Source organism: Chiloscyllium plagiosum, unplaced genomic scaffold (assembly GCF_037043375.1).
Source record: "Chiloscyllium plagiosum isolate Xiang-an unplaced genomic scaffold, Cpla_swu_hap1 HiC_scaffold_10, whole genome shotgun sequence".
NCBI classification, from domain to species: domain Eukaryota; kingdom Metazoa; phylum Chordata; class Chondrichthyes; order Orectolobiformes; family Hemiscylliidae; genus Chiloscyllium; species Chiloscyllium plagiosum.
In genome coordinates, this window is record NW_028270148.1 from 84,641,700 (window position 1) to 84,664,137 (window position 22,438).

Consider the following 22,438-nt stretch of genomic DNA (forward strand, 5'->3'; position numbering starts at 1 on the left):
CAGAATTTGACCCAGTGATAATGATGGAACAACAATGTATTTGCAAGTCAGGAAGGCGAATGGTTTGGAGATGAACTTCACTTTTTATCCGTTCCCCTTGTCCTTCTAGATGGAAGTGGTCATTGGTTTGGAAGGTGCTGTCTAAGGATCTTTGGTGAATTTCTGCAGTGTATCTTGTAGGTAACACATACTGTTGCTACTGAGCATTCGTGGTGGACCGCGAGGACATGAAGCCAATCAAGCAGGCTGCTTTATCCTGGATGGTGTCAAACTTCTAGAATGTTGTTGGAGTATTCTATCACTGTGGCCAGTGGTGGACAGGCATTGGGGAGTCAGGAGTTAATTGTGGCAGTGTTCCAAGCTTCTAACCTGCACTCATAGTCATTCTAATTATATGGCAAGTGCAGTTGATTTTCTGGTCAATAGTATCCCCAGAATGTTGATAATGGGGGATTCAGTGATGGTAATGCCACTGAATATCAAGGGGTAGCAGTTAGATTATCTCTTATTAGACATGGTCATTGTCTGGTATTTTTGTAGCAGGAATGTTACTTGTCACTTGTCAATCCAAGTCTGGATATTGTCCAGATCTTGTTGCATTTGAACAAGGACTACTTCATTATCTAAGGAATCACGATTGATACTAAACATTGTACAATCGTCAGTGAATATCCTTCCTTCAAACCTTATAGAATCATACAGCATGGAAACAGACCCCTCAGTCCAACCAGTCCATGCCGACCATAATCCCAAACTAAACTAGTCACACTTGCCTGTGCTTGGCCCATATCTCTCCAAACATTTCTTAATTATGTACTCACCTAAATGTCTTTTAAACATTGTAACTGTATCCGCATCCATCACATTCTCTGGATGTTCATTCCATATGCAAACCACTGTCGATGTAAAAGAAGTTGCCCCTCATGTCTTTTTAAAATCTCTTTCTCTCTACTCACCTTAAAAATATTCCCCCCCTAGTCTTGAAATCCCCCATCCTAGGAAAAAGAAACCTGCCATTCACCTTACTTACACCCCTCATGAGTTTGTAAACCTCTATAAGGTCAACCCTTAACTCCTGCACTACAGTCAAAAATGTCCCAACCTGTCCAACCTCTTCTCATGACTCAAACCGTTTATTCCAAGTCACATCCTGGTAAATCTCTTCTGAACCCACACCAGCTTAATAATATCCTTCCTATAACAGGGCAATGAGGAATGGGCATAGTACTTCAGAGAAGACCTTACTAACAACCTGTACAACCTTGACATAGCATCCTAACTCCTATACTCAAAACTCTGAGCAATGAAGGAGAGAAGGACAGGATGATGGAGGAAAGGACATTCATGAAGCAGCTGAAGATGGTTGGGCCTCGGACACTGCCCTTGGGAACTCTGCAGAGATACTCTGGAACTGAAGTAACTAACCTCCAACAACTACAACCAGCTTCTGGTATGCCAGGTATGACTAAAACCAGTGGAGAGTTGGCCCTGATTCAATCATTCCATTTTGCTAGGGTAGTACAAAGCATGCCTAATAAAAAAGAGGTGTCAACCGGGGAGAGCTACAAAACAGGACTATTTGTGTGCTAAACAGATAAGCAGCAACTTATAGAGGGGGCTAAGTGATTCCACAACCAACAGATCAGAACTAAGCTCGACAGTTCTGCCACATCTAATTGTGAATGACAATGGACTATTAAGCCACTCACTGGAGGAAGAAGCTCCACAAATACCTCCATCCTCAATGATGGCGCATCAATGTAAAAGTATACAAACAATCCTTGGCTAGAATTACCAAGTGATTGATCCATCTCAGCCTTCACTGGAAGTCCCCAGCATCACAGACACTAATCTTCAGCCAATTTGCTTCACTCCAAGTGATATGAAAAGATGGCTGAAGGCACTAGATGCGGCAGGCATTCTAATCATAGAATCGAAGACTTGTCTTAGCTGCTGTTGTGAATTTTATCACAAGTTTCAAACTGTGAGTAACTTTTTCAGAGCCAATTGTTGGTGCTTTCTTGGGGAGCTGTTATTAAGAGAATATTAAGGTATTAAGAGAAAGGTTTATATCTTCAGCTTTGTAGGTATAGAATTCAAATAGACAGGGAAAGTCCTCAGGGAAAGCTCAGTTATTATTAAAATTGAGTTAACACAATTCAAAGGTGTGTGCTCTACTGAATGCCCTCTTTTTGCAATATTGGAAATGAGGAAAATAGTTCAGGTAAAGCAGTTTTGGATCACAAATCTCTGGTAGCTTGGTGTTTGGAATACTGAAAAACAGATCTGCTCCTACTCTTCCTCCTCCATTTATTGCTACCAGATGTTGGTAGTAATAAATTAAAATTGATCCAAAATCTCTCATTAGTCAAATAGTCATAAATCTTCAAAGATGATAAAAGAAATATCTAGACTTGGATGCATTGCAAGCAGGGTACTGAAATAAACTCATAACTATTGCTGTAAAGTGAAACATGTTGCACTCATCAAGGCAAAAGAAAATCTATCAGATTTCAAACAATCATGATTTATACAGTAGATGACAAGTTAACACTAATTGGCCAAGGTGTTGGCATGGAGTAAGCAACAGGAAATTATCGGTACCTCTTGCTTCCAGCCATTCAAATAATCAATAGGTCTTGAATCTTTTTCTTTTATTTGTGGAGAACAGGGGCCTGTATGTAACAGGGGCCATTCCTGATGAAGGGCTTTTACCCGAAACGTTGATTTTCCTGCTCCTCAGATGCTGCCTGACCTGCTGTGCTTTTCCAGCACCACTCTAATCTCGACCCCACCTGTATGTAAATGTAAATTACTTTAACAGGGATAAATGAGGCGTATTATGAGCTCAGCTCATCATCAGAAATTAGTTGTTAGTTTATCAAGTGTAATAACCAATTCGAGATGATCAGTAAAGTTCGTAAATTTGAAATGCAAGCATACATCAAACTTGCTGTGCAATACACATCGACTCATGGAGGGTGGCGTGTCTTTGAGGTGTAGGTTGCAAGTCTTAACTGGGTTCAAACACAGATTCAACCAGGAGGAGGTTGGGAGAACAGGCATATTATCCCATTCCCAGTGCAGCAAAACATCAGATAAGGCCACGAGTCTCAAATATCTGCTTGGTGACAATCCTGAGAGGCCACTGCAGGTGAACTGCTTTCCTTTCATGAAGTACTGTGAACATTCAACTTGAGCCGCACTGCATATTCTTTATAAAACAGACTGCTAATGATGTGGAATCATAGAATACCTACAGTGTGGAAACAGGCCCTTCAGCCCAACATGTCCATGCCAACCCTCGGAAGAACAACCCAGACCCATTCCCCTCCCCTATTATTCTATATTTACCCCGACAAATGCACCTAACTTACACGTCCCTGAACACTATAGGCAATTTAGCCCGGCAAATTCACCTAACTGGAACATTTTTGAACTGTAGGAGAAAAACCGGAGGAAACCCACGCAGACACAGAGATAATGTGCAAACCTCTCACAGACAGTCAGCTGAGGCTGAAATCAAAACCGGGTCCCTAGCGCTGTAAGGCAGTTGTGCTAACCATTGAGTCACCATGCCACCCCTGTCCCTTGTTCTACTAGCTTATACTTTTGAGTACCCTACCACACCACCAATGTTTTGCTGTTTACTCCTGAAAGTCAATGACTGTTAAAGAAATATTATATAATAGCTCACATAACTCTGCAACTTGTCGCAGCAGCAAAGAAGCCCTGCAGAAGTTCAGGAAACCAAGATATGGAATCAGAATGTGTAGAAAGGAGAACTGATAAAGGCAAGAAGTCACTTTTGTAGAAGTGATGTATAGATCCCCTAGTAGTAAACCTATGACAGGATGGAGAATAAAGGAAGGAATAATGGGAGCTTATCAGAAAGGCATGGCAGTAATCATGGAACATCTATGCACTGATGGAAAAGGTCGGGTGGGCAAAGTTGCCGAGATGAGTAGCTCATAGAATATTTTACAAGGTACGTTCTTAGAAAAGCATGTTTTGGATATGTTCAGAGAGCAGGGATATTTCAGAATAGAGAGAATAAATACATTCCAAAGAGGAAGAAAAATTCCAAAGGACTGACCCACCATCTGTAGTTAACAAGGAATGTTGAAGATAATGTCAAACATAAAGACACAACATGGAATTGTGCACAGACAGGAGGTTCGCTCTATGCTGTTATTTATATTTCGTCCATAGAGTATGGAAATAGACCCTTCAGTCCAAGTCAACCATGCTAACCAGACATCCCGATCTGAACTAGTCCCATTTGCTAGCATTTGCCCCATATCCCTCTAAACCCTTCCTGTTCATATACCCATCCAGATGCCTTTTAAATGCTGTAATTGTACCCGTCTCCACCATTTCTTCTGGCAGCTCGTTCCGCATATGCACCACCTTTTGCATGAGAAGGTTACCCCTCAGGTTATTATTAATTTTTTTCTCCTTTAACCTTGAACCTATCTCTTCTGGCTTTGGACTCCCCTACCCTGGGAAAAAGATCTTGGCTAGTCACTCTATCCATGCCCCTCATGATTTTATAAAGCTCTATAAGATCACTCCTCAGCCTCTGATGCTCCAGGGAAAATAGCCCCAGGCTATTCAGCCTCTCCCTATAACTCAAACACTTCAGTCCCAGCAAAAACCTTGTAAATCTTTTCTACACCCTGTCAAATTTAACAACATCTTTCCTATAGAAGGGTGATCAGAATTGCATGCAGTATTCTGGAAGTGGCCTCATCAATATCTTTTACAGGTGCAAAATGGCATCTCCTAAACTCAATGTTGTGACCAATGAAGGCAAGCGTGTCAAACATCTTCTTCACCAAGCTGTCTACCTACGACTCCACTTTCAAGGAACTATACACCTGCAACCCATAGGTCTCTTTGTTTGGCAACACTCCCCATGGCCCTACCATTACCTGTATAAGTCCTTCATGTGTAATGCTGACTTTGCGCATGTCACAACAATGTAAATCTTAAATCATGCACGTTTTTGAGTGAGCATGCATATGCAGTTACCCTGCAGTTTTTGTGTCAGCAGACAGTGTGTTACTCTGAGGTAATTAATTAATCCTGTCAGTTTACACAGTACCAAGTCTCGTACAATCTGTTCTCTGGTTGGTTCCAAAACATGCTGCTCTAAGAAACTATCTCAAAGGCATTTGTTGAACTTCTCATCGAGGCTACTATTACCACACAGTCACAGAGATATACTGCACGGAAACAGACTCTTCGGTCCAACTCTTCCATGCCAACCAGAAATCCTGAATTAATCTAGTCCCATTTGTCTGCATTTGGCCCATATCGCTCTAAATCCTTCCTATTCATATACCTATCCAGAAGCCTCTTAAATGCTGTAATTGTGCCAGCCTCCAACACTTCCTCTTTTGGCACCTCATTCCATACACGCATCACCCTCTGCATGAAATGTTGCCCCTTTGGTCCCTTTAGTCTCTAACCCTAAACCTATGCCCTCTAATTTTTACTCCCACAACCCAGGAAAAAGACCTTGTCTATTTACCCTATCCATGCCCCTCATAATTTTATAAAACTTTATAAGGTCACCCCTCAGCCTCCAACACCCAAAGGAAAACAGCCCCAGCCTATTCAGCCTCTCATGATAGCTCAAACCCTCCAATCCTGACAACTGCCTTGTAAATCCTTTCTGAACCTTTTCAAGTTTCACAACATCCTTCCGATATCAGGGAGACCAGAAATGCACACATTATTCCAAAAGTGGCCTAAATAATGTCCCACACAGCCACAACATCAGTCTGATTTTCCAGTCTATTAAAAAGGTGGTGTGTTGGGAAGCATGGATTGTCGTGAGTTAGCATTAAGGACTATCAGGGTTACGGGAGTGGCTACAAAGGCAAGGTAGGTATTATGGGGAATTATGGGGAATAATTCCCCATAATACAGTAAGAGGTTCCTGTGCTGGCAAAGATGTACACAAGCAATGTTATGGGCATGAAGGATTATGAGCTGGAGGGATGTTTTACGTTTTATTCTTTATTTTAAAATTTTGAACAGTATTGGAGATTGCATCCATATCTGGCATCCTCTCACTACCTCAAGGTTCTCCTATGCCAATTCGTTTGATGTCTGTAAGCCAAGATCAATCTGATATGCAGGTAACATTTTAAAAAGAAATCAGGTTAGTGGAGCCATGAATTCTCCTAACTCTGCACAACTGACCTTTGAACAAAACTCCAGGCTTTAGTCTACATAATCATCAACGCAACACAGTAATTAAGTACATTTTCTAAAGAGAAAATGTAGAAAGTATTAAATAGATAACAATGCATCTTCTATTGTAGTATTTCCAAACAGATGTCTTCTTACCTTTTCCGGAACTGTATTGAAATATTAATGATGACAATAGATTGCCCCAAACAGCAGATGACTGGAATACAAGGAAGAATATCCCAAAGTAGTGGTTTACTATATTCTCTCCAATCTTATTAAATTTTTTTGCGTATTGGTAACCACAAATGGTAAGATAGGCACATTTTGCCGACCAAAGTGGAGCTCCTCCTGTTCCAAGAATTATTGCAGTGGGAATAAGTGTATACCTATGAAAAACAATATCTTCATTACAACTGCAGGATTAACAGTTAATGTCTATTTTATTGCATAATTTTCATAATTCACATCAAGGGCTGATTAATTGATATGATTTATCCAATTTTGGCTTTACAAGATGTATAATCTTGGAATAGCACATTCTACATTTATGCACAGTAGTGGGTACTTGCTATGTCATGTCCATTATTTTACAGTAGGAAACATTGCAATAGATTAAATCTATTTAATAGTGTTGATCAGAATCATTGATACTGCATGCAACACAATTTTGGATGACCCATTTAGATATCATTCGCTTATTGTAGATACAAGTTCTATTCCACTGTGATTGGGCTGATACAGCAGCAATTTTCAGACAAATGCTGTATGCGATAAAGTTGTACATTACAGTTATATTAATGGAGTGCAACAGTGTTGATTTACTTAGCAAGTCTAGCCAACCCTCCTTAATTTTGGGAATACAAATTATTTCCTAAAGTTGTGATTTATGTTATATCCCGAAACTTAAACCTTCTACTCAAGAAGGTTGATGCATCACCATGGAAGGTGGCCCTCATCTATCTATCGTTAATGAGATGCCCACTTACATTATCCTTTTAGAGAATATGAGCAACTATTTATCACCATTTTAGCTCTCAAATTTCACCTATGCAAAGAAGAATTGATTTTAGGAATCAAGTTCAGACACCTTAGCAAAGCACAATCTTAGGCTAAAGTAGATTTTTAAAATTAATTTTGTACCTATAACAAATTAAAATACCAATTGACAGTGGACTGTATAATTTATGGAGGTTAGAAACTTTGCATTTATTTAGTGCTGAAAGATTTACTGAAGTAATGATAAGAGGCAAGTGAGTGTTTCATCTTATAATGTGGATAATGGATTCAGAGAGTACACTTTATTTGAAATGTGGCATGATGAAGGTAAGACTGGTGCTGAAGATAAGCTATGTCACTTGGAAGATAAAGACTTAAATGGTAAAATATTATCTTATATCCACATAACAATTACTGAATAAATATAGGTCATATGCTCCTCTCCTTCATTTAGTTCTAACTCCAGTGAAGTCTCGGCCTCACTGAAAGTCCAAATAAGTCATGTCTTTAATGAAAAAGTCGACACATGATCTGCAGCATACAGGAAAATCATCCAACAATGTGCTGGTAGTGAAGGTGTACATTTGACAAACTGATGGTCCTCTTAATAACCAGATTAAGAGAAATATAAGGCTCATTGTAATGCTCTCTCTATTAAAGAAGTTGAAGAGATATGTGTAATTGATCTTACTCTCACAGACACAAGCTCAGCAACGCTGCTCACATTTTAGCTGTTGGCAAAGGAGAAGATCTACAGAGACATCAGGCACGAGTGTACAGAAGCCAGGACAGGGAAAAGGGACCCACTAGTGTCAACTCACTCAAGGGACAATTTACAATTGGTTCTCCTAAAGGAGTCAGATTTTCATGGATAAGACTACAGTAGAAGATGAATGGGCGAACATACTGATGCCTGATATGGTAAAATTCCTCCCAAAATGCTGACAATGTCACAACATACAGAAGGGAAGGTCCAACTTACACAGAGCTTTGTGCAGAGTTTAGAACCTATCCTTTCCACCATGGAACAAGTAATCACTTCCATCAGTACACATGCTGAACTCACATGTAATGCAGAGTTTAATTGTAAATATTACAGATTTCATTGCAGCATAAATAGCTCCCATTGTTTCCATTGAAGGTTTGTTGCTGCTGTGAAAGCTCAGACTGTTGTCATAATGGCTTTGGATACTCTGGTTGAAACAGGCACACTAAATATCAGAACAGTTCATCAATAGCTACTCCAGCAGATCAGGAGTATTGCTGAGGCACCCATTCCTGGCAGTTGTTTCTTTTGCAAATGGAATTCACAGACCTCTTTCAGGAGGAAACCTGGTATTTCAAAAGTTACCCTTGTATAGATTGTAGAATGTTAAAGCAGACCATTTGCCCCATTGAGTCCATACCAATTCACCAAAGAGCATCATGCCGAGGCCCCACCGCCCAACTCTATCCCCATAACCCTGCATTTCCAAGGCTAACCCACTGAACATGCACATCTGTAGACATAATGGGAAATTTAGCATGGCCAATCCACCTAATCTGCACATCTTGAGTCTGTAGGAGGAAACTAGAGCACGCAGAGGAAATCCACACAAACAAGGGGACAATGTACAAACTCCACGCAGGCAGTCACCTAACAAAAATAATTTTATTTTTAAAAGTAAAGGTAAAGGAGGTGTAATTTTCCACAGCCTACATATGCATGGTTCATGGACTCCACAGCACCATGCATAAACTGTTGGTCTAAGAGCCTGTGAATCAGGCTCTTGGTGCTATGAGGCAGCAGTGCTAACTACTGAGCCACTGTGCCCACCCCAAAGTAGTTGTCATTTCCTGTAAAGCAGTCAGCCCTGACCACTGCAGTCCAGGCCTTAGTGGTGCCCTTTAAAGTCAGGCCTTCTAGACCTGGAGCCACTCAAAGTCAGTCTCCAAACGTCTATCTACTGCCTCTTCACTTAGAACACTCATGTTACAATTGACCAAGAAAGTGACTGGAATAGACATCTAAATACTGTGGCTGTATGAACAGGTCAGAGGCTAGGAACTCAGCAGCAAGTAAAGCTTGATTCCTTCAAAATGTCTACTATCCAACATGGAACAAGTCAGGACTTTGATGACATATTTTCCACTTGCCTGGATGACTGCAGCTGCAATAATACTCAAGAAGCTCAAAACAGAATAAGGCAGCCTACCTGACTGGCATTGCATCCATAACTTTCACTCCCTCCACAACTGGCACATCATAACAGAGATTTTTAACCATGCTATGATGTGGCAATAGCAAAAATTCACCAAGACTGCTTACACAACATCGTTCAAATATCCTTCACTGTCACTTGGTCAAAACTCTGCAACTCCCAAACAGCACAGTAGACATACCTACACAAAACGGGCTGCAGCAGTTCAAGAAGTAAGGTCATCACCACCTTCCCACAGGCAACTAGGGATGGGCTGTAAATACTGGCCCAGCCAGTCAGCACACATGCTGGAAATAAAAAGAAACTCCAGTTTTATTGCCTCTCCTTAAGTGAGCAAAATCGTTTAGACTATAAGGACAGTACAGGGACTGGAGTGCCTTATCTCCCTCCTCAACACTTTTGATTTAGTTCCTCCCAAGTTTTTGGTTTTTTTTGTTATTGTTATACTGCCCTAGTGGGTAGTGCTTGTAACTTGTTATTTAGATAATTAATTAATCAATGATTTTATAGTGGATTTTTTCAAATAAAACATTAAGAGTTGTCTTCTTAGTGTATCAGAGTAGTGGATCAACAGCACATACGTCAATGAATCAAAGCTATCCTTACATATAAATGTAAAAAGTGCAGTATTTTTATTTATTTCCTGCCCTTGTTTACCCACCTTTTTGAATTTTGTTATTGTTACACTGCTCATGGTAGGCAAAATTAGTTGTTTGTTCTTTGTGAATTGGATAATTTGACAAATTTGACAAGGGTTTGGAATTTTTATAATTACTTGATTAGGTGTTTTGATAAATGATGGTTGGTTATTTAATCTAAAAGAGCTGCTTTTGTTTTACGCAGGAGTTGTCCCTCTTTCCATCGGGACCCATGAAGGGTGTTGTAAGCAACAATTCCTTACAACATAGATTAATGATTCACAGGCTCTTAGACCAACAGTTTATGCATGGTGCTGTGGAGTCCGTGAACCATGTGTATGTAGGCTGTGGACAATTACACCTCCTTTACCATTACTTTTAAAAATAAAATTATTTTTGTTATAGTCACATCCTTATCACTTGTCTTTAGATGGAGCACATGGTGCCTACCAGTATCCTTTAACCACTTCAGGATAGGTGGGGGTGAATGACTTGGTGAATTAAAATGGACTAGAGAACAAGTCATGTTCAATTCCAAAAGGTTCACCAGGTGGCAGGGGCATGCATGCTCACTTTTGAATGAGCTGCTGCTCATAATCAAAGTTGCTGCTACCATCTGAAATAAGTCCACAGAGCCATCAACAAGTCACCCTTTACTTCCATGTATATAGTGCTTGACACCAGCACGGCTCTCAGAGTGAACAGAACCTCTGACACTCCTGTTTATATCTGTCTCTGTATCCTGCTAAAGCTCATTAGTACCTGTGCACAAGCCCTTTTACCACTATGGCATGACATGCACTTCCCATTGGATGTGCATGCATTTATCCTGGACACTACTTTCACTGTCAGGAGCAAGTAAAAAATGTCTTAAAAAACCAAATTTCTATCTTGGTGGAAGGTAACACTAGAAATACAGAAAATAGGAGTAGGCCTTTTGGCCCTTCAAGCCTGCTGTGCCATTCATTTTGATCATGACTGGTCATTCAATTCACTATCTTCTTCCTGCTTTTTCCCATACACTTTGATCTCTTTTGTCCTAAGAGCTACATCTAACTCCTTCTTGTAAACATTGAATACTTTGGTCTCAACCAGTTTCTGTGGTACAGAATTCTGAAGCTCACCATTCTCTGGGTGAAAAGGTGAGTTTCCAGTTTCCTCATCTACCCTCCCCCCCACCTTACCCTAATCTACCAACTCAGCACCACCCTCCTGAACTGTCCTACCTGTCCATCTTCCTTCCCACCTATCTGCTCCACCCTCCACTCCAACTTATCACCACCACTCCCCCACCTTCATCCACCTATTCCTAGATATCTTCCCCCCAGCCCCATGCCCCTCCCATTCATCTGTCACCCACCTTGGGCCACGTTCACATTCCTGATGAAGAGCTTATGCTTGAAACTCTCCTGCTCCTCGGATCCTGCCTGACCGGCTGTGTTTTTCCAGTGCTACACTTTTATATTCTAGGACAAGAGGCCATAGTCTTAGGATAAGGGGTAGCAAATTTAAAATAAAAGAGTTGAGAAAAAGCTACTTCTCCCAAATGGTTGTGAATCTATGGAATTCTCTCCCGCAAAGTGTGGTGGATGCTGGGACAGTGAGTAAATTTGAGGAGTTAGACAGAGGGTTTTAATTGGTGATGGGTTGAAGGGATATGGAGAGAAGGCAGGAAAATGATGCTGAGGAGCATATCAACCATGATTGAGTGGCAGAGCAGACTCGATGGGCCAAATGGCCTAAATCTGCTTCAATGTCTTATCAACGTATGAACAATGATTACACGCCACAATTGCTCACATCTCTCCATCCATGTAATGCTTTTTTAAAAAAAATGCAATCTCCATCAATTACCATTAAACCCCATCTCTTTTCATTCGGTTCTATTAACTATCTCTAACATGATCTCTTCTTACCTACAATTTGTGTTATGGTCTGTCTCCTGTGTCACCATACCGGTCTATTTATTTTGATTATACAACAACATTATTTATCTGTTTACTCTCTTCAACTCTTCAGTGAGATCTGTTGCAATTGTTTTGTTCTGTGGCTTGATTTGATGCACTGAGATTTATTCTCAGCCCCACAGTTCTCTGCTCACAGTTTCTTCAGTTTCAGAATATATATTCTATGAATCTAATTATATCAGAGCATTGTTTTCGCCAAGCTTTGAAACGTACATGTGATTATTGGACAGATAGACTAATACTGTCTGCCTTATGATTTTCTACATACCCTGTTCACCTTGGTATATTCCAAGAAGACTCTGTAGCTACATGCCTTTTCCATCCTGCCATGCGATGTGGTGTAGAATGTAGCAAACCGTGATTTGTCTAACTCATGCATTTGACAGGATTGACCAAACACCTTAAGTGATCTTCAATATTTTGAAAACCTACTCCATCACCCTTCTGTAGTCTTATAACATTTATGATATAGCTCATGTGCCTCAATCCACAAGTTTCTGAGTGACGTCATCATCCATTTCCAGGAAGGAAAATTGTGAAAATTAACCTGTCCCTAAAAGGCTGACATGATAAATTATAATGGGGATACAGAAATAATTAATGAAGTAGTACTTTGGATCAGTCTTTGTAAGAGGAAACCCAAAAATTCATATCAGAAATAACTGAACTATAATTAAAAAGTAATCCAATATGCATATTCCAATCACTGGCTTTAATTTGGCTGTTTACCAGTTCACAGAAGCTTATGATTTGTTAGAATGATCACTGAATGACCCGTTTGATTCCAAATGATCACACTGGAGCTCCTTTTTGATTAGAGGGTGGTGAATAGATTTCTTTGTGCCTTCCCCATTCCTTATTCCCCAGGAATTCAGGCCTTTCTGAAGGATGGAAGATTTAAGGTTTTGTTGTCTTACTGGGGAAAATATCCTTTGGAAGGGTTGGGTGGAGAAAACTAGAATTCAGTTTTAATTTACCAAAGTGTGTAAAAGTAATCCCTGAACATAAGCACTGTGAACAAACCCTTTCACACAAGCAAGTAAGAAATTTGCCATGAGTGGTGAATGTTTAATTGGTATAAGTCCCAGTCATTGCTTCAGCATCTCAACTGCCATTTTCTTTTCACTTTGCTTTCACTGGTGAGTTCCAGAAAGTCTGGGGAAACCTGTACAACCAAAGTTAAACACCAAAGCCCAGATTAATATTGCTGTATTAACATATTAAAATTGATAACCTACTTCGCATGAAGCCATTATTTGTACACAGACTAATGCACTGAAATTAATTCTGGAAATGGTTGGGTTGCAGTTGGATTCCTAATGGGCTTACATTTTTTGCCCCCAAATCCACACATTCATGCATATTGAAATTCTTTCCCTTAGAGTTTAATCTCTTCTTGTTGATGCAAATGGTGGCAATGATTAAGGGATGCAATAGCCACATGAGTGCAATCCATTATTCCATGAACCTTGGGTATTCCTTCCACTTCATAAAACCATAGTTACCCATCCTACAACTATCATTTGTCCAAAGGAAGACAGATAAACAAATTGTTCCAACAAACAATGTATTTTTGACCTGTATGTCTGGGAGTAGTGACAGATGTCTGCCACGCATTTCCGCTCCTACCTAGCCAGTTGGTCATAATTCTTCTAACAGTTCCTTTGAAAACAGTGATGCAAGGGACCTCCTAATGAATCACACAATCACAGAACAGAATCATTGAATCCCTAATGGGGTATCAATAGCTGGAGTCTTAGGGCTCGAATCAGACTAGAAGGGAGACAGATAGTTAATATGAATGAAAAAGATAGGTAAAAACAATGACTGCAGATGCTGGAAACCAGATTCTGGATTAGTGGTGCTGGAAGAGCACAGCAGTTCAGGCAGCATCCAAGGAGCAGCAAAATCGACGTTTCGGGCAAAAGCCCTTCATCAAGAATAAATGAATGAAAATGATGTTGTGCTTATTGATGTCCTATCTCCTTCACACCTGTCTCATAACAGGAAGGCAGGAGTGGAATACTAATCAGGCCCAATCAATATCATGAGAAGTTTGTTAAACGCATATCTCTGATAGAGATTTGAAGTGTTCTGGGGGCATTCAGCAGCAGTATGCCGTAGGCCAGTTTAAGGCAGAGGCACATGAACCACATCAATGACAAGTGGAAGAGACAAGAAAAGTTTCAAAAAGTAACTATAGTGTTTATCACAAGTAAAAGGGCTTATCCCTTTGAACTGAAAGGTACATCAGTCATCACAAGTAATGAAAAGAGACAGCATTATGAAGTTTGGCACATCAGGGGGTCATCACCTCTTGATATCACTTGAGCATAGAATTGTGAGCAAGGTTGTTTGGAGCCCGCATGAGCACCAGGAAAGGTATATCTTGAAATAAATATTGCACCCTCAGGAAGTGAGACCATTGGAGATGAAGAACGGCAGCCTAGATAGGAAGGGCACAGCACTGAACATTTAGGCATCTTAAGGAGGGGAACGAGTGATACAAAGGAAAAAAAAGATCGAAGAGTAGAGACAAGGGTGAGGGCATTTATAGACGTCAGGGAAGCTGACCCAACTCTTTTTTTCCCACCTTCATGATGAAAATTCAGCTCCTTTGGCCTCTTAGTGCATTGGGAAGAGAAGACAGCAGAAGGTGCAAAGGAAAAATGCACAGTGATCATTAGTTAAAATAAAACAAAATTATCTGAGAGACGGGTTTTTCTGTAAATATTTGCAAAGTACCTAACGGCTTTAGATATGTACATTTTTCTAAAGCACATATTAATCTTGGTCAGTATTTCGTACAATTAAGATGATGATTGAACATGATACAGTTGGAAACTGAAATATATGATCTCACCACTTTATGGACATCCCAACACATCTCCCCATTTTAATTCAGAAGCTTAATATCACAATAAAATGGAAGAAGTATAAAATTGAATGAATAGGGACTTTTGCAGTTCAGTGGCAACATCCCTACCTCTGAGCCAAGGAGCACGGGTTCAAGTCCCACCTATTCTAGAATATCTAATAACATCTTGGAACAGGTTCATTTGTAAAATCCTAAAATTGTACTAGGATCAGGCTCAAGGGATCCTTGGTACATTTACCATCACATGTTTCCAAACAATCCAAACAATGTGTCATTAAACTTTTTCTGCTTGATATCTGAATACATGAATTTAAACATTGATATTTTGATCCTGGCTGTTCTGCTTAACTTACTGGACTGAATCCAATTTGGGTAGGGTCCACCTACAGCAAGCTATAGGACCAAGTCGATCTGACACAAGGCTCCACGGGAAGGGGACAGGATCCAAATCTGGATTCTGGATAAGAATCTGATCTTGGAGCAAGGATTTTCCATTTTTGAACCGCACAGGAGTCCAGTTTTAAACTCTGGGTGCTTTTTTTTTTGGAAAGAATTAGCCTGATGGCAAGAGATCAGGGGCCCAGGTAGAATAATTCCAGCACATCAATGAAAATATTAGTAAAAGCTTAGATTACATATCATTACCAGCTAGGATAAAAATTTCCAATTGAAAATGCAACGTAGCAGCACATGGAGATAACAATGGTCCATTTACAACCAAGATATTTTATCATCAGCGGTGGAAGGAACATTGAAGACAGGATAAGAGCTGCATAGATGACACTTAATGAGGCCAAGCCAAGGCCTTGATCACTGTTCAAACTGCTCTGTAAAACAGTAATAAAACAAGAGGGGAGAGAAGTCACATGATGTAAATTACAAAGATTCAGGCACTATGCAAAATAAATAAAGCAGTCGATTTGATCACTTTTTAAAAAAAAACAGTTCCACAAAAACAACAATGAGTCTGTCTGTCCTCCTTTACCAAAACAATTTGGAACAGACCTACGAAATATGTTGGTTCCTCTTCTGAGGAGCAGCATTCATTGTTAGAATTTGCTAGAACATTTCTCTGAATCAATACAACTCAACATTTCTTACCGGATCTTTCAAACCAGCTTCTCCAGAAGTGTTGACACTATCTCTCAGAGTGCTTCATCAGAATGAAGTAGAGTCTAGAGGTGTCAGGCCATGTCTCTGTACACTTTCACAGCACCATCTGCCATATGGTAAGTTTAAATGTCCAGTCTGAATGTTAGTGAACATTAGGTGAATTGGTAGGGTGGTAGGAGGTTGATGTAATTGGATCACTGTGCAGGAAGTAGGTGGGTGGGGTAACAGATCAGATAGTAGATTGACAAAATGGTAAATGGGAAGGGTTGGAAAGTTAGTGAAGTGCCAGTGGTGTTGCAAAGGACAGTTGAGTATGATTGCAAATTGGGCAGCATGGCAGCTGCATGACTGGTAGGTGGATGAGGTAACATGGTGGATAGGATGGTAGGTGATACCACATGTGAGCTGGATAGTTAGGTGAGCTGGTAAGTGGGTATGTGTATCTGGGATTAGTCAGATCATGTGCAGCTGGGGAATATCAAGTGTTTATTGAGGTCTGGTCGGGGATTAGACAAATGGTCAGGAAGAGCAGTTGGATCACGATTTGGGAAGGGAGGATGCGGGATTTGCAGGGGGTAGTTAGTAATCAGGATGTCAGGGGTATCAGTGAGGAACTGTCAGGTAAGGATTTGGACTCAGTGAGTGGCTGGGAGGTCAATTCTGTAGTTACCCAGTAGTTAGTGTGGGTTTTAATCTGTCTAACATTTCCTGGGTGACTAATCAGTTAGGATTACAGATGACACCAAAATTGGAGGTATAGTGGATAGCGAAGAGGGTTACCTCAGATTACAACAGGATCTGGATCAGATGGGCCAATGTGCTGAGAAGTGGCAGACGGAGTTTAATTCAGGTAAATGCAAGGTGCTGCATTTTGGGAAAGCAAATCTTAGCAGGACTTATACACTTAATGGTAAGGTTCAGGGAGTGTTGCTGAACAAAGAGACCTTGGAGTGCAGGTTCATAGCTCCTTGAAAGAAGAGTCGCAGTTAGATAGAATAGTGAAGGTGTTTGGTTTGCTTTCCTTTACTGGTCAGAGTACTGAGTACAGGAGTTGGGAGGTCATGTTGCAGTTGTACAGGACATTGGTTAGGCCACTTCTGGAATATTGCATGCAATTCTGGTCTCCTTCCTATCGAAAGGATGTTGTGAAACTTGAAAAGGCTCAGAAAAGATTTACAAAGATGTTGCCAGGGTTGGAGGACTTGAGCTATAGGGAGAAGTTGAATAGGCTGGGGCTGTTTTCCCTGAAGTGTCAGAGGCTAAGGGGTGATGTTATAGAGGTTTATAAAATCATGAGGTGCATAGATAAGGTAAATAGACAAAGTCTCTTCGCTGGGGTGGGGGAGTCCTAAAGAGCATAGGTTTAGGGTGAGAAGGGAAAGATGTAAAAGGGACCCAAGTGCAACCTTTTCACACAGAGGGTGGAATGTGTATGGAATGAGCTGCCAGGGGAAGTGGAGGAGGCTAGTATAATTGCAACATTTAAAAGGCATCTGATGGGTATATGAATAGCAAGGGTTTGGAGGGATATGGGCCGGGTGCTGGCAGGTGGGACTAGATTGGTTGGGATATTTGCTCGGCATGGATGAGTTGGACTGAAGGGTCTGTTTCTGTGCTGCACATCTCTATGACTCCATTTTGGGGAAACCGTACATCATAATAATCTCACTGGACTAGTAATGCTCAACCACAAGGTGATGTTCTGGGGCACGGACTTATAGTCCCCCATAACAAGTAATAAAATTTGAACTTGATTTAAAATCTGGAATAAAAATCTGGCCTAAAGGCAACCATTGGACTGCTGTTGATTGTCATTAAAAAATCACTTGGATCACTAACATCCTTTAGAGAGGAAAATCTGTCTCCCATGCTTTCCTGAGCTGGCTTAAATCTGACTCCAGACCCACAGCAATGTGGTTCACTCTAAACTGGCTTCTACACAATTACAAATGGACAATAAATACTGAATTAGCCAGTGATGTCTTTAATTAATTTTAAAAAGTACTACAGAATTGTCCCAAAGTCTCCAAACTGGATTCAAAGTTTGAAACTCTTGCCGAGGGTCTCAGGAAAAAGGGGAACTGCCCAGGCAAAGTTCAAACTTTCCTGACAATTTCAACAGAGATCAGCACATTGGGGCTTCGGTTCTCATACGAAGTTTGTGTCACTTATCCAGCATGTGATAATCTGGAGATCTGGGCCAATTATGTTCTATAAAAGTTTAAAGCTGGAGATTTAATCAGGAGAAGTTTTATTTCATGTCACTTTTTAAAATGTGAACCCCAGCTGGCAGAACGTCACATAATAATTTTGAAAATGCGATGGGTACATCAACCAGGCTGGCACCTACACTAACAAAAAAATGTCAATATTTTGGTTTCTACTAAAAAGATCACATCAAGTTATAGAATTTTCAAACAGCAATTCTCTCACAGATGTGGGGCTAAAGTTATAGGAAGGAGTCATTTAAAAGAAAAAGCCACATCGAAAATCTATGCATTCTAGTTTTAAATGTTCCCCCCCCATCCTGGTCATGGGAAAAAGACCTTGGCTATTCACCCTATGCGTGATTTTATAAACCTATGTAAGGTCACCCCTCAGCCTCTGATGTTCCAGGGAAAATTGCCCCACCCTTCTCAGTCTCTCTCGATAGCTCCAACCCTCTAACCCTGGTAACATCCTTGTAAATCTTTCATGAACCCTTTCAAGTTGGACAACATCCTTCCCATAGGAGGGAGACCAGAATTGCATACAATATTCCCAAAGTGGCCAAACCAATATCCTGTACCTCCCAACTCCTGTACTCAATGCACTGACCAATAAAGGCAAGCATACAAACCCTTTCTTCACTACCCTATCTACCTGTAACTCCACTTTCAAGGACTATGAACCTGCACTCCAAGGTCTCTTTGTTCAGCAACACTCCCCAGGTCCTTACATTAAGTGTATAAATCCCACCCTGTTTTACCTTTGCAAAATGCAGCATCTCACATTTATCTAAATTAAACTCCATTTGCCACTCCTCGGCCCATTGGCCCATCTGCTCCAGGTCCCATTATACTCTGAATATAGCATCCTTACTCAAAAAGGGAGGAAGTAAAAGAAAAATGCAGTTAGCGTCTGGCATTGGGAATATGTTAGTGTCTACTATAAATGATGGAAAAGCAGACTGTTGGGATTGAAACAAGATCAGCCAGGTGGATCACACAGAATACGAGTTCCCTGATCGGACCATGTTAACAGCCCCAAAAAGAGAGTCCTGGCTGACAGATATAAACAGGCATGTAAGGGGTTCTGTTCATTCTAGGAGCCAGCTCTGAGCTAGTTAGGTCAGTGTTATGTACTCTGCATATGTGTATAAAGGGTGGCTTGGTGATAGGATACCAGCCCCTGAAGAGATTTACTTGCAACAGTCGATTTTGAGTTTGGGTAGGCATTTCTGGCATTATGTTACTCTTTGGGAGGCTTCACCCATTCAATCCTGCCAAAGAATGGCCCCGGTATGTGGAAAGAATTCATTATGTTTTCCAGGAAAATGCCATTGATGCAGATGAAAAGCAATAAATAATTCTCCTGACAGCTTGTGGACCCAGAGTTTCTCGGTTAGTAGAAGCCCAGCTTTCTCTGAAGCACAAGTTACTAAAACATTTTAAGAGTTGATGGATTTGGTTAAGGAATATTACAACCCCAAGCCTCCTCTAATTATGAAACGCTATCAGTTTTACTTGGCTGTTTGAGAACCATATGGGGATTTTTGATGAGGTTCAGATGACTGGCAGAGGCATGAGATTTTAGTTTAATCCTAAGTGAGATGCTGGGAGATCATTTTATATGTGAGATTAATGATATGATCAAGCAAACGTGCCCACTACCTGAAGCCCAACTGGACTTCGAAAAGGCAGTACTGCTGGCTTTGTCATTAGAGAACGTGGGCAAGTGGAGCACATGACTTACAGGGTATACCGATGGAAGTGAAAGCTCTCAGCAGGCTGACTGAGCTTGGGGAACACCACTTGGGTGAAGGAAATTGCATAGTCTTACTCAGGTCATAGCCTGAACAGAAGGATTCTAGGTCAACCCACAGCAAAGCCCCTAAGTAAAACTAAGTCTCAGCCAAATAGTTAAAACTTGAGAGGATCTGGGCCAGCAGGCCATTGTAGTTGTTGCCAGAGCGCGGACTCGAGATAGCATTAGGCTGGAATTGTGTAAGAGAACTCACAGGCTGATATCCAGGAGAGAGCACATCCTGGAAAGTCCACCTACAACTGGTTTGGAACAGTTAAATTGCTTAGCAACATCCAAATCAGAACCACTCAAAATAAAATGTCTGATTAAATGGTCACCCAGTTCTAATGGAGGTTGATACTGACATGGCTATATCAGTGATTGCAGAACTGGTCTTTATCAAAATTCTCTCTGGACTCCAATCCTTCAGTTTGCATATGACCTTGGCCAGGCTGAGAACCTATACCAGGGAATTCTTACAGATTAAGTGTACAACTTCGGGGGATCCAAGATGGCGGTGACCCAGCAAGTCTGAGTCTACAGTGCTCCTCCCAAGACTTGAGTAAAGTGGCTCACCCACCCCCACCACACACACCAAATCATTTATAATAGCTGTTTAATTTAATTAGTTGTTTAATATTAAATTTAAACAATCTAATCTTTAGTAAAAATGACTAAAGGGAAGGGAGCCCGCAGCAAGCAGGACCCCCTCCCCCACCCTCTCCAGCTGCAGCTGAGGCATCCACAGCCGCCCCGGGGGACTTACCTACGGTGACAAGCCTTGTAGAAATGATCTCCAAACTGGATGCAAAGATCGACGCTTTCATCAAAGAATCCCGAAGTCGATGGGACTCACTCTCGGCCGCACTGCAGAAGCACGACCGAGACATTAAAGAAATCGAGCGCTGAGTCGGAGGGACGGAGCTAAAGGCCACGACCTCCGAAACTACAGCGCAATCGGCCGTGGATCAGGTCCGGACTCTCCAACAGCGAGTCCGGACCTTATAGAAATACATTGACGACTTTAATAATTGAGGTCGTCGAAAAAATATTCGTTTGCTGGGCCTTCCCGAACGGGAAGAGGAAGGCCAGCTTACAGCATTCCTCGAGCAGTGGCTGCCACAGCTTTTAAATCTGGAGGCTGGATCAGGCCAGGTAAGGATAGAATGGGCCTACCGGGTCGCAATACGCGGGCCTGGCTCGAACCAGCATCCACGCCCGGTCCTGTTCCTGCTGCAGAGCTACAAGGAGAGGCGGATACTCCTAGAAGCCTCTAGAAATCTTGGAAAAGACCCCCAAGCTATGATCTATAAAGGATCCAAGATCATGTTATTCCAGCTCTGGTCCGAAAGAGGAAGGCATTCGACGAGGCGAAGAAGCGTTTAAGGGATTTAAATATTCAGTACTCCTTATGCTACTCAGCGACGCTACGCTTTAACCATGAAGGACCCATGTATAACTTCGGATCACCAGAAAAGGCTAAGGAATTCTTGGACTCTCTTAGATAAACTGTAAGAGATAATGGATGTTGGTTTGCCCCTGCTTTGGTTTATATCCCCCCCTTTTTTTGCTTTTTTCTTACATTACTGTTTAATATTATCATGGGGGGTGGGGAGAGGGATTTGATTTTCTCCCCCCCCGGAGTTGTTTTCTTTTATTATTTTATGTATATATGTGGGATGTATGTATATGTGTGTGTATGTATATATGTATATATAAGCTGGGGGGGTTTGGTTAATGTTGGTGGGGGGAGGTGGTTACCTTATTTTATTTTACCTCTGTCTTTAGGAGCGGGGTTGTTTCTCCCTTGTTAGTTTGTATTAGTATATTTAATTCTTATTTGTTAAGGTTGTAATTTTATAGTTATATGTTTATATATGGTATTAACATTACCAAATATATCCAGGTGTTGGTATGGGTGGGGGTAGGGTGCTCACTGTTAACTCTAGCTTTGTATTATATCTGAATTCTCCTCATTTTATTGAGGAGCACCCGGGTCAAGGGTGGGGCATTGGTTGGGAGAGAATATTGGAATATTGGTTGGGAGACTTTTGGAAAGGAAGTGACACCCCCTGGGAACAAGGGGGAAAGTCTCCACTTAGATACGTTTTATATTTTTTTTATTTAGAAATAGTTTTTTATTGTATTAGTGTGAGTGTATTAGAGAGGCTTTATTTTTGTAAATTTTACATGCCCTATGCTCGGGATGTTCTGCATTGGGTTTCCCCTCCCGAGGGGTCTCGGATTTGCCCAGATCATTATGGTTGATCAGTCGGTTAAGTGGTGCACCTTGAATGTCAATGGGAGTAATTCGCCAGTCAAAAGGAAGAAAATATTATCAAATCTTAAGAAGGAAAGAGTTGATATAACTCTCCTACAGGAGACACACCTGTCGGATAAAGAACACTTGAAATTACGACAGGGTGGATTTGATCA

The 22,438-nt window shown here is 41.0% G+C and overlaps 1 protein-coding gene across 1 annotated transcript in view; it reads right to left on the bottom strand.

Annotated features, from left to right (window-relative positions):
- The window catches only part of unc93a (unc-93 homolog A), a 94,763-nt gene that overhangs the window by 47,476 nt on the left and 24,849 nt on the right, over nucleotides 1-22,438 (bottom strand). Inside the window, exons 2-3 of the mRNA XM_043696276.2 lie at nucleotides 15,530-15,711; nucleotides 6,361-6,590 (exon numbers count right to left, since the gene is read on the bottom strand). Of these exons, the coding sequence (XP_043552211.2) occupies nucleotides 6,361-6,590; nucleotides 15,530-15,711 (412 nt within the window). The remainder of the gene's footprint in view (nucleotides 1-6,360; nucleotides 6,591-15,529; nucleotides 15,712-22,438) is intronic.